This window comes from Heptranchias perlo, chromosome 5 (assembly GCF_035084215.1).
Source record: "Heptranchias perlo isolate sHepPer1 chromosome 5, sHepPer1.hap1, whole genome shotgun sequence".
In the NCBI taxonomy this organism is placed as follows: Eukaryota; Metazoa; Chordata; class Chondrichthyes; order Hexanchiformes; family Hexanchidae; genus Heptranchias; species Heptranchias perlo.
This window is the reverse complement of record NC_090329.1, coordinates 86,039,995-86,053,612: the sequence shown is the minus strand read 5'-3', so window position 1 is coordinate 86,053,612 and position 13,618 is coordinate 86,039,995. Positions and strand designations below refer to the sequence as shown.

Genomic DNA, 13,618 nt, shown 5'->3' with positions numbered 1-13,618 from the left:
CACTAGCTACTGAGTGAATTAATTAACCCTTTCTTGCCAAACCATCGAGGAAGAAGTCAGACAACAAGACATGCACGAAGAACTATTTATCAACTTCAAAACCAAATTAACACTTCTTAAAACTAAACATGGAGCGTACAACAATTTATAGATATAAACTGTTGTAGATAGGGTTACCTAGCAATTTGAATGACAAATAGTTGATTGACAGAGCTACTTAACAAAGTGCATAACAGATTGTAAAGGCAATTTAATGGGCTCGATTTTCGGACGTCCAAGCGGGTGCGTTCGCGGCGGGGAGTGGTCTGAAAATTGGGGATTCCTGAGGCGGATCCGGAGCCCGGCTCCAACCCGCCCACTTCCGGGTTCCCCAGTGACTCACTTAGATGCGCGCGCAGCCCCCGCATGCGGGACTCCCGCTTGCAATTAAAGCCGGCGAGATCCCACTTAAATCAATTAATTGGATACTTCAGGTCATTAGCAGACCTGATTTGTGGGATATTTAAGGAGGGGTGGAATTTTCATCTAAATTGAGAGTGTTTCCCATTGAAATGGACGTGTTGCAGCCACCAGCCTGTGGCAGCTGCAAAGGTCCATTTGACAGGTGGGGGTTGAGACCCTCATCATTGTAGGAGGCCACTCTGTCACTTTGGACAAAGTTTGGCCTGCATCACCCTCCTCCTAACACTAAAATTCACCAACTTGCAACCTCAACCCCGGTGTGCAGACACATTTACCTACCTTGTGGACCCCCTCAAACGTATATCTTCTGGATGGGGGCCGCCATAGCTGCAGTCATGACCTCCTCGGAGGACGAACAGCATCACCAGCCTCGCCGGCCACACTGTCCACCTCTGACACGTGGAGCTCAACAACACAGTGCTGTGACACATCCACCTGCACAGCAGGAGGGAGGGCAACTGCAGAGAGAGATGCGTCGCAGAAGGCACTGCCCTCGCCACAGGGTCTACAGACCGAGGCTCAGCTTCCTGGACCTCCCTGAGCAGCAGTGCACATGGAGGCTCAGAGTCACTCAACATGTAGTCGTACACATCTGCAGCCTCCTTAATGCCGAGCTGCTCCCAGCTGGCCTGAGCACCATCTTCTCACCTGTTGCTGTCAAAGTCACCACTGCTCTCAACAACTTCTCCTCCGCATCCTTCCAGTGTGCCACCGAAGACATCGCCGGTGTCTCTCAGTCGTCCGCACAAAAGAGCCCTGCAAATACAATGACACAATGGGTGGCATCAGTTGTGGGTCTTCATTGTGATCCTCAGGAAAGGGCATTATTGCACAAACCAGACAAGATTCGCAAAGACGTGGCAGTCGTGGTGACAATATAATATGTAATGTGAGTTGATCAGAAATCAAATATAAATAAAAACCATGACAAACCCTCAAACACCCTTGTGCATCCCCTTCATGCTCATGACACATTTGCCTTACGCTTCCTACTGCACATATGTGATGCATGCCCTGTGGCTGCAGCACAGGTAGTGGCAGGTTGAGTGAGGCTGACTGTGAAAGAGATGCATGAGAGGGTGAGTATGAGAGAGAGCCATGAGATTATATGAGGATTAGGTTGAGTGGTAGTGGTGGGATGAGTACTGGTGAGGTGAGTAAGTGCAGGTAAGATGAGGATGAGGTTTGAGTGGGTATGAGGGGTGATGTGACAGAGTAGTATTGGCAGTGCAGAAGGAAATGTGGGGTGGGGGCAGTGATGTGGCAGATGGAGTGTAGGGGAATGAGTAAGTGTACTCACTTCGGCTGACCTACTGAGGTCATTGAAGTGCCTCCTGCACTGTATGCAGGTGCGTGATATGTTGGTGGTACTGGTGACCTCCTCTGCCACCTCGAGCCAGGCCTTCGTGGTGGCAGAGGCAGGCCACTTCCTCCCGTTCGCCAGGGAGAAGATTTCTGTCCTCCTGATCCAGTAGGACCTGGAGTGAGGCATCATTAAACCTAGGAGCAGCCTTCCCTCTGGGCTGCTCCATGCTGTAATTTTGGCTCCTTTCTGCAGCTTCAGCCAGTGGAGGACTGCCTCTTTTAAATAGGGCTCCTCCAGCTGACAGCCTATGATGTGGTGCGCAGTCCGCCCGCTGCGCAGCTTTCCAGCTCGAAACCCGGAAGCCAAGGTAGGTGGCTTCAATTAGGCTGCGATCATGTGCGGAGCACCCCAAATTCACTAGGCGCGTTACCCACGCGCCCAGTCGACCCCCCCCTGCTGCCAACCCGCCTCCCTCCTAATATCGAACCCAATGTATCACTATAATTCAGCATTAACTGGATCACTGATTATCAAATTATAATGGAGATCAGTACCTGAGACTACTCTAGGAGTAAACTCCTTAGACAGCTGACAAGTTAACAGCATTCAAAGCAAGGCTTCCAGAGCTTATGCGACCCTGCCCTTATGCGTGGTGTGGTTGAGTTGATGATCTTCCTCCCCTAGGACGGTGACATTAGCTTCTGGAATGTCGAGTTAATGAGTCCCTTCGTCACAAGGTTATCCATTCCACACAGATCCTTAGTTCTGGCTGCGCACGATTGACCGTATCTGCTAGCTTAACTCTAACCTTCCCTGATCTCAGACACTTGTACAATTAAGTGCCACACTTAACTCTACCTGTAACTGTCTGTGCAGCCATGCACTTCAATTTCTTCTCTTTCTTGGAAATATGTTGTACTTGTAAAAGTACTTTTTGTTACATCTGCTAGAAAAAAGTTGCTACAGAAGAAGACAAAAAGAATCTTCTTCTGACTACCAAGAAACTATATCGAATGAAGATAAATAGAATCTAGCAAAGACGAAGAGAATCTTCTGAGTGGCATGCCAAGTACCCCATAATCTATCCTAAATTCAAAGAAAACCCATTTCCATAAAATTGACCAATCCGGGTGACACATGTCCGAAGGGTTCACCTCTAACAGTTTTGCAAAATTTCTGGAAGATGTCAAGATTAATGAAATGCAGACATTCCCGAACTTCCAATCTTCCTTTTAACAAAGGGCCCTACACAGGACCAGATAAAGTGTGGCGTACTTATGTCCCACTAACGAGCTATTCCTGAGCTCAGCCTTAATGTTAGCTGTCTTATCGCTGGTAAGGAGTGTCCTGTTTAAAATCGTGAAGATACTTATTTAATTAGTTTCGAGTTTTGATTTCCCACCATTCAGTTTAACTACTGATTTCATATTCTATGGCCAGTTTTAAGCTAAAACTTCATTTTGAGAACACTATTCAAATGATTTACAGGGCATTTCCCTACAATTAAATGCTGATGATTAAAAGGTTGCTAAGTATATACTAATTTTTTTAAATAAATATATCTTGAATTATTCTAATTTTTCTTAGAAGAAAATGTTTTTTTTAAATCCTAATAATCCTACTGCAATTCTGATATGATGCCAAATGTGACCGTCTCAATAATTGTTGCTGGATTTATTTATTTTGCTTAACTCCCTGCTTTTGCATGTAACGTTCGTGCTGCCTGGTGATTTACCTGATTGCTGCGAGCAACCAGGCCTAGCTGTGCTGTTGAGTGGCTGCTCACCAGGAGGGGCCGCGATATCACAAGTGGCTAGCACCACTTAAAGGCAGTCTGCACCTTTAATTTTTTTTTTGTTCGTTAACGGGATGTGGGCGTCGCACGCAAGGCCAGCACTTATTGCCCATCCCTAATTGCCCTTGAGAAGGTGGTGGTGAGCCGCCTTCTTGAACCGTTGCAATCCGTGTGGTGATGGTTCTCCCACAGTGCTGTTCGGTATGGAGTTCCAGGATTTTGACCCAGCGACGATGAAGGAATGGTGATATATTTCGAAGTCAAGATGGTAGAGTCATAGAGTCATAGAGTCATACAGCACAGATAGAGGCCCTTCGGCCCATCGTGTCCGCGCCGGCCATCAGCCCTGTCTACTCTGATCCCATATTCCAGCATTTGGTCCGTAGCCTTGTATGCTATGGCATTTCAAGTGCTCATCCAAATGCTTCTTGAATGTTGTGAGGGTTCCTGCCTCCACAACCCTTTCAGGCAGTGAGTTCCAGACTCCAACCACCCTCTGGGTGAAAAAGTTCTTTCTCAAATCCCCTCTAAACCTCCCGCCTTTTACCTTGAATCTATGTCCCCTTGTTATAGAACCCTCAACGAAGGGAAAAAGCTCCTTAGTATCCATCCTATCTGTGCCCCTCATAATTTTGTACACCTCAATCATGTCCCCCCTCAGCCTCCTCTGCTCCAAGGAAAACAAACCCAATCTTCCCAGTCTCTCTTCATAGCTGAAGCGCTCCAGCCCTGGTAACATCCTGGTGAATCTCCTCTGCACCCTCTCCAAAGCGATCACATCCTTCCTGTAGTGTGGCGACCAGAACTGCACACAGTACTCCAGCTGTGGCCTAACCAGTGTTTTATACAGCTCCATCATAACCTCCTTGCTCTTATATTCTATGCCTCGGCTAATAAAGGCAAGTATCCCATATGCCTTCTTTACCACCTTATAGAATCATAGAATCATAGAAGTTACAACATGGAAACAGGCCCTTCGGCCCAACATGTCCATGTCGCCCAGTTTATACCACTAAGCTAGTCCCAATTGCCTGCACTTGGCCCATATCCCTCGATACCCATCTTCCCCATGTAACTGTCCAAATGCTTTTTAAAAGACAAAATTGTACCCGCCTCTACTACTGCCTCTGGCAGCTCGTTCCAGACACTCACCACCCTTTGAGTGAAAAAATTGCCCCTCTGGATCCTTTTGTATCTCTCCCCTCTCACCTTAAATCTGTGCCCCTATCTACCTGTTCCGCCGCCTTCAGGGATCTGTGAACTTGCACACCAAGATCCCTCTGACCCTCTGTCTTGCCTAGGGTCCTCCCATTCATTGCGTATTCCCTTGCCTTGTTAGTCCCTCCAAAGTGCATCACCTCGCGCTTTTCCGGATTAAATTCCATTTGCCACTGTTCCGCCCATCTGACCAACCCATCTATATCGTCCTGCAGACTGAGGCTATCCTCCTCGCTATTTACCACCCTACCAATTTTTGTATCAGCGGCGAACTTACTGATCATACCTTTTACATTCATATCCAAGTCATTAATGTAGACCACAAACAGCAAGGGACCCAGCACCGATCCCTGTGGTACCCCACTGGCCACAGGCTTCCAGTCACAAAAACAACCTTCGACCATCACCCTCTGCCTTCTGCCACTAAGCCAGTTTTGTATCCAAAGTGCCAAGGCACCCTGGATTCCATGGGCTCGTACCTTCTTGACCAGTCTCCTGTGGGGGACTTTATCGAAGGCCTTACTGGTGTGTGACTTGGAGGGGAACGTGCAGGTAGTGTTGTTCCCACGTACCTGCTGCTCTTGTCCTTCTAGGTGGTAGAGGTCGCAGGTTTGGGAGGTGCTGTCGAAGAAGTCTTGGTGAGTTGCTGCAGTGCATCCTGTAGACGGTACATATTACAGCTACGGTGTGCACCTGGTGGTGAAGGGAGTGAATGTTTAGGGTGGTGGATGGGGTGCCAATCAAGCGGGCTGCTTTGTCCTGGATGGTGTCGAGCTTCTTGAGTGTTGTTGGAGCTGCACTCATCTAAGTAAGTGGAGAGTATTTCATCATACTCCTGACTTGTGCCTTGTAGATGGTGGAAAGGCTTTGGGGAGTCAGGAGGTGAGTCACTCGCCGCAGAATACCCAGCCTCTGACCTGCTGTTGTAGCCACAGTATTTATGTGGCTGGTCCAGTTAAGTTTCTGGTCAATGTTGACCCCCAGGATGCTGATGGTGGGCGACTCGGCAATGGTAATGCTGTTGAATGTCAAGGGGTGGTGGTTAGACTCTCTCTTGTTGGAGATGGTCATTGCCTGGCACTTGTCTGGCGTGAATGTTACTTGCCACTTATCAACCCAAGCCTGAATGTTGCCCAGGTCTTGCTGCGTGCAGGCATGGACTGCTTCATTATCTGAGGGGTTGCGAATGGAACTGAACACTGTGCAATCATCAGCGAACATCCCCATTTCTGACCTTATGATGGAGGGAAGGTCGTTGATGAAGTTGCTGAAGATGCTTGGGCCTAGGACACTGCCCTGAGGAACTCCTGCAGCAATGTCCTGGGGCTGAGATGATTGGCCTCCAACAACCACTACCAGACCTGCATCTCATATTTGCAAAATATAAGATACAGGTCTGCACGGAGTTCAGATATTGCACATGTAAAACACAGATGCAGTTCCCATCCCTATGTTTACAAACTGTTAAGTTATGTTAAAGCAATTGAATAAAGGTTGAGCACTACTAAATCCCACATCCTCCAATTTGCACGTCAGATTTCACCAATCTGCCAATCTGAGTTTGTACCAGGCCTGCGAGAGAGCGTGCACCAAGGTTCTCTGATGATGCACTAGAGACCTTGGTGCAAGAGGCGGAAAGAAGGAGGGGCATCCGATATCCGCAGGGGGGGCAAGAGGCCCTCCAGACATATGCTCCCGAGGCAGTCGGTGACGAAGTCAATGCCAAGCGCGTAGCACCACAAACGTGAATGCAATTCAGGAAGAAGTTCAATGCTTTGACACGAGTGGTCAAGGTGAGTGAAGTCAAGGTGCAAGTGGCATCTCCTACCAACTGCACCACTAGCTGCATCCATTGCTCCACGCACTACACCCCCCATCACCCACATACCAACAAACTCTTTCAATCAATACTCAACTCTTCCAATCAGATGCTTCCTCTCACCCTCACACATTACCACTATTGCAAGCCGCACACCCACAACTCACAGGTCACGCATACTGGCAGCTATTCAACCATGACAGACACATCACCCAAACATCTTGCAGGACACTCAGTGACACATATCCCGCTTTCCTGCAAGAGAAGGTGGTGCATAACAGGAGGCAGCAAGTGGTAGTGGCTCCATGGAACATGAACCTGCTGTCCTCTCTCAGGATGACAGGATTCCTGTTCCACCCCTGCCACTCTGCCAGTGCCCTTGCTGTTGCCTGTCAGCTCGCCAGCCCACTCCCTGTAGAGTAATGAAACTTTATTCTATGAACATAGGAAGATAGGAACAGGAGTAGGCCATTTAGCCCTTCGAGCTTGTTCTTCCATTTAATGAGATCATGGCTGATCTGTGACCTAACTCCATATACCCACCTTAGCCCTATATCCCTTAATACTTTTGGTTAACAAAAATCTGTCATTCTCACGTTTAAAATTAACAATTGAGCTCGCATCAACTGTCATTTGCAGAAGTGCATTCCAAACTTCTGCCACCCTTTGTGTATTGAAGTGTTTCCTAACTTCACTCCTGCAAGTGTTGGCTCTAATTTTTAGGCTATGTCCCCTAGTCCTAGTATTCAAGTATGGGAGACCTCCAAAAACAGGCACAAATGCATCAGCAGCCAGAAGCAATATCTATCAACTAACCTGTAATTCCTGCATGATCCCTTTAAATAGCACTAGTGTGGTGTCCTCCATGCTGTTTACGACCTGTTCAGCTGTGCAAGGTTAACACAGTGCATTGGCTGGAGCATTGAGTTCCAAAATCGCATCTGTCCCTTTAAATCATCATTGCACTCTGATCTACTGCATATTCTCCCTACTTTACATGCGGCCGGCGTTCATTATCTGCGCATGCGCAAACGCCTTTACCAAGATGACGTTCAGTGCACCTCACACTAGAAGTGTGCACACGCATTCTGGACACCTTAGGAGGCCATGTAGCGCCTAGAAAATGGGCGCTACGCAGTCCAATTTGTAGCCCTATGTTTAATGTATGATTCAGTGCAGTGAAGAGCATAGATTTTTTGGTCGGCTTTTATTACCCTAGCTTCTTCAAGGGATCAGTGGATATCCCAGTGATACCAGTTAATACCAGTTACATCACCTTTTTTGAAACCACGGGTAATTAACAACTAAAGAAAATCCAAAAATTGCGTGGAGCACCATAAACTTGATAACTCATTGTAAATCTATTTATTTAACACAAAGTAGTGCATTACAATGCTAATGATGCTTTTTAGGATTCAATTTATGTTTGACCTACTGTAAATTTACAGATTTTACAGTAAATTTTCAATTACAGAAAGATGATCGGTTACAGCGGATGCCTTGCATCTCCAAATGGTGCAACTATCATTTGATGTGGTCGGGTATGTGTTCACGCTATGGTTAGGAGGGTGGTGGCAATGCATTTGTGAATTATGGCGAGTTATGTTTCTCATCATGCTTCTTTGGAGGTGTTCTTATACCCGGGGCATGATTTTTGCTCGGAGCCGAGAACCCAGCGTGTCTATAGATATTTGCGTGGGGAAACCAGAAGCCAAATGACTGCTTCACAGTCTGCGATTGCTACTCAATTGAAGGTAAGTATTTGTGCGTCTGGGTTGCCCACGTGCCAGGCAGCCAGATTGACAGGCTTGCTGCTTGTCGGAAGGGAAAGGAGCTGCAAATTGGAGGTGGGGGGGAAAGAGAGAGAGAGAGAGAGAGAGAGAGAGATTGTGGGCTCTCGAAGAAATCGGAGGGGTGGGAGGCATGGACGACATCGGGTGGACTTTGAAGAAAATCGGGAGGGGTGTGGGGGTTGTGGCCGATCGTAGGGCTCCGATCAAGCCAGATGTGCTTGTTGGGCATGGACGAAGCACTCCTGCCTCTTCGGGCCCACAAGCAGTGCAATAAAGGCGCCCACCTCATGGATCCAGCCTGTCCCGCCTGCTCTCACCTGACGTGAATCAGAAGCGATGTGAAACCCGAACAGGTAAGGTTAAATTTGTTTGACGTTTCTAATACACAAAAAATTAAGTGTCTCAATTCTCGCAGTGAGGTACATTGCCCCTTTTAAGTATCGGCCCGTTGGCTTTAAGTGAGAATGGGACTTCTGGGTTTCTGTTGTGTGCGCATCCAAACGCGCCTGGGTTAAAACAAGAAGTAGGCGCATTGGAGCCGGGATGTGGCCCTGCTCAAAAAATCATCTAATTTCACTGCCCATCCGCCCCCAACCCACCCGTTCTTGGGGGGTAAAATTACCCCCCTGGTATTTGCCTAGTGAGGGCTCAAACTGTGCTTGGTCAGTTGCTTAATGACTAATCATTGCCCATTCACCTTGGTGGAGGGCGGGGGGGTGGGGAGTAAGCGGGTTCTTTTGAAGTTAATTTGGCTTCAAGATTAGAACCAACTTGATTCTCTCTGGCAAACTCAGTAATCATACCTGCTCCAGGCAGGTCTAAGCACAAGGACACTCATGATTGACTCGCCACCTTGCTTCATTGTTGGGACCTGAATGTGTAAATGTACTACTGGGAGCTGGGGTTCCTCCCACTTGACTCCAGATAACACTGCAAGCCAGTGCACTAACAGGTAGGTTAGTCATGGCTGGATAAACAGCAGGAAGCTTACCAGTGTTCAGTGCTGATGAGATGTATAGTTTTAGCCACTTATACTCCAACAATGCCTCTGCATACACTTGAAGATCTCTAAGCTTTGGATCTTGCCAGCTTTTTAAAAATTTGGCTGGGTTTTGATCATCATGCATAGAAGCCCATCATCATGGTAACAGTCTCCAAAGTAAACTTGAGAAACCACATGAGCACAATTTCTGTTTGTCTCATATGGAGTAGACACACTCTCCCTAGAACACAACCTATGATTTTCTGCCCGACCTTCCTGTTTCATCCATTCTATATGGCGCCAGAGTTTGCCTGTAATATAAAGGCCCGGAAATTCCGCTGAGCGGCGAGCCAACATCACCCACCGCTCGTTAGTTATAAACTCACCCACAAACGATTCACGGGCTTTAGTGCGGGAACGTCCTGCAAAAAGTGCAGCGTTCTTTCCCGTGCTTCTTTGAGCTGTGAGAACGGGGAAAAGATCTCGCTCTCCACTCAACAAATCAGCTTGAAGCATCCTTGACAGTCAGAACCAGGAAGTGAAAGCTACAACAGTGAATTCAATGTAAAACCAGTCAGATAAAGAGAGGGTAAGAAATATCCAATTAAAAGACAGAGATAAAAGAGACAGACAGAAAAAGTAAAAAAAAAGTTAAATTTTAAAGAAACATCTTTTAAAAATGTCCAACTGCAATTAAAATCGGAAGAAATGAGAATTCACATTTTTAAAAGTTAATTTTCAGTGCCAGAGAGGTTGATTGGCAGTCATTAAGACTTACCATGCCATTAAAAGTTAGTTTAGACATAAAAAACCCAGCGTATCTTTTTTATGGAGAGATTAGTTATTTTCCAGCTGGGCAGGAGAGCAAGTTTTTGCTGGTCCATTCATTCAGCCAGTGAGCTGTCCTTCTTGTGCAGCTTTCAAACGAGCAGGGCAAATGGTAGAGCAATTTCCGCATTTGACTGCGCATGTACGCTCGCCGGAACTTGCTCTTGCAGAGTATTATTTAAATGGTGATAGATTGGGAAATGTTGATGTACAAAGGGACCTGGGTGTCCTTGTGCACCAGTCACTGAAAGCAAACATGCAGGTGCAGCAAGCAGTTAGGAAGGCACATGGTATGTTGGCCTTCATTGCAAGAGGATTTGAGTACAGGAGCAAGGATGTCTTACCGCAGTTATACAGGGCCTTGGTGAGACCACACCTGGAGTATTGTGTGCAGTTTTGGTCTCCTTACCTAAGAAAGGATATACTTGCCATCGAGGGAGTGCAGTGAAGGTTCACCAGACTGATTCCTGGGATGGCCAAACTGTTGTATGAGGAGAGATTGGGTCAACTAGGCCTGTATTCACTCGAGTTTAGAAGAATGAGAGGGGATCTCATTGAAACATATAAAATTCTGACAGGGCTAGACATTCTGGATGCAGGGAGGATGTTTCCCCTGGCTGGGGGGGTCTGGAACGAGGGGCCACAGTCTCAGGATACGGGGTAGGACATTTAGGACTGAGATGAGGAGTAATTTCTTCAGTCAGAGGGTGGTGAACCTGTCGAATTCTCTACCACAGAAGGCTGTGGAGGCCAAGTCACTGAATATATTTAAGAAGGAGCTAGATATATTTCTGGACACAAAAGGCATCAAGGGGTATGGGGAGAGAGCGGGAATATGGTATTGAGATAGAGGATCAGCCATGATCATATTGAATGGCAGAGCAGGCTCAAAGGGCTGAATGGCCTACTCCTACTCTTATTTTCTATGTTTCTATGTTTTCACTTGCTCTGAAATAATGGTGAGCCCTGTTAACATCGCCATTATTTTATGAGCAGTTTCTTGGCCTTAGATTTTAATTGGCATGAGTATTTAACCCTTTCCCATATAGTTCAATTTATACAGAATTTAATTTTCGTTCATAATAAACCACACACACACGCACACACACACTAGTTTTTAATTACAAACTGAAAATCTCCCAGAAAATGAACAAAAGAATGTTAATTGTGCTTCTATTATATTTCTAACATTTCAATTCCCATTGTCAGTTGTGTGCATGATTTTTTTTTAATGGCAGTGATCAGTATTTCCAGTATAACTGATTGTGCATGATTAAATATATCAACACGAGAGATTTTGGCCTGTAAATAGTTCTGACCAATACTATTTTCATCATTGTCGTCCGTGGAGGAGGGAGAGTACTTCTTTCTGCAGTGTTATATTTCCTGCCTAGGTTGCTACGACAGTGCCGTTTTAATGCTTCAGAATTTTGTTAGGTTGCAGGTGATCATGACATCATGCGCTGAGAAATGCTTTGGATTTAAACATAACACAAAGTGTGAAACAAGAATATGCCTTCCAGATATTCAGTGCATTGATATGTCTTTTTCTTTTTTTTTTCAGATTGTGAAACGATGGAATCCAGTAATATTCTTGTCGGCAGTAGAAGGTAACTACACAGTTTCTGGAAGAACCTGCTACTTCAGCCAACATGTACCTGCCACTAATTGTACTTTATTCGATGATACAGCAGGATGCCTTTACCCTTTGTCCAGTGCACCTAGTATAATCATGGTTTATTCTCCACTTTTGACTGCACATGCAGGGACCTCAAATAGCACAATTGTCACTTATGAACATGCCTATTTCAACGCAACAGCACATCCTGTAATTTGCAATGAGATGGAACTATCTGTTGCTGAAGGATCTGCCACTTATAAAACTACAGAAGGGAACTCCATGGAAAATAGCACAGCAATTCCCTCTCAGTCAGATTTTGGGGGAATAGGCCTTCCTCTGCAGGTCCTCCTTTCTGCAGTTATGGTGGCAATAGCTTTAACTTCTTTCCTTGGAAACTTTATTGTCTGTCTCATGGTCTATCAGAAGGCAGCTATGCGGTCAGCCATTAACATCCTCCTGGCAAGTTTAGCCTTTGCAGACATGATGCTTGCAGTAATAAATATGCCTTTTGCCCTAATCACCATCAATACCACTCATTGGATCTTTGGAGATATCTTTTGCAGGGTGTCTGCCATGTTTTTCTGGCTTTTTGTGATAGAAGGAGTGGTCATCTTGCTTATAATTAGCATTGATCGATTTCTCATTATAGTTCAACGTCAAGATAAACTGAACCCTTACCGTGCTAAGGTGCTTATTGCCATCTCTTGGGGTATGTCATTTTGTATGGCCTTTCCCCTTGCAGTTGGTATTCCAGATCTGCCGGTGCCACCTCGTGCTCCGCAGTGTGTATTTGGGTATTCCACAGACCCTGGCTATCGGGCTTATGTTCTGTTAATAATAATTGTGTTCTTTTTCATCCCATTCATGCTGATGCTATACTCTTTTATGGGTATCCTTAACACGGTCCGGCACAATGCAATTCGGATCCATAGCAGCTCGGATAGCATTTGCTTGGGCCAAGCAAGTAAGCTTGGACTCATGAGCCTTCAGAGACCGTGCCAGCTAAGCATTGACATGAGCTTCAAAACGCGTGCCTTCACCACCATCCTGATCCTGTTCATTGTCTTCACCTTCTGCTCGGCACCATTCACCACATACAGCCTTGTTTCTACTTTCAACAAAAGTTTCTACCATAAATTTAACTTCTTTGAGATAAGCACATGGCTCCTTTGGTTAAGCTACCTCAAATCTGCACTCAACCCATTAATTTACTATTGGAGGATTAAGAAATTCCGGGATGCTTGCTTAGAGCTGATGCCAAAAACCTTTAAGTTCTTGCCTCAGCTGCCTGGACGTACCAGAAGGCGAATTCGTCCAAGCGCCATTTATGTTTGTGGGGAACATCGATCTGTTGTTTAAAATACAACACCCTGCATATTTTTCTTTTTAAAAAAACATTATTATATTCTTTAGACACTGCCTTCATGTGACTGGCCAATTGTTTTGTGTGGAATTTTTTCCCAACGTTTCCTTCTCCCCCAAATAGGCCTAAAATACATTTTAATTAGAAATGTAGCTACATTCTCCGTAGCTGCAAACAATTGTTTAAAATTGTGAATGAATAACTCTTTTTACAGTGTAAATTTGAAAATATTGCCTGTGCAATTTGTATACTTTTTGGATACTTTGTAAACATCAGTCAGGCTCCGCTTCAAAGCTTGTGACTTGTTGTCCATTGGTTTGGTGCTGCTAACTTTAGTGAGAATGTGCAATTCTGTGTTTTGTGTTCTGACCACTAAATGGAACTGACCTTTATTGATAATACTAATTAAGCACAATTGTCCTCTCAGGCTA

At 45.7% G+C, this 13,618-nt stretch overlaps 1 protein-coding gene across 1 annotated transcript in view; it reads left to right on the top strand.

Moving 5' to 3' along the window:
- gpr63 (G protein-coupled receptor 63) overlaps positions 1 to 13,246 on the top strand; it is a 112,038-nt gene extending 98,792 nt beyond the window's left edge. The window contains exon 4 of the mRNA XM_067983833.1: positions 11,768 to 13,246. Within this exon, the coding sequence (XP_067839934.1) occupies positions 11,936 to 13,183 (1,248 nt within the window). The 5' untranslated portion in view covers positions 11,768 to 11,935 and the 3' untranslated portion in view covers positions 13,184 to 13,246. The remainder of the gene's footprint in view (positions 1 to 11,767) is intronic.
- The last annotated feature ends 372 nt before the right edge of the window (positions 13,247 to 13,618 follow it).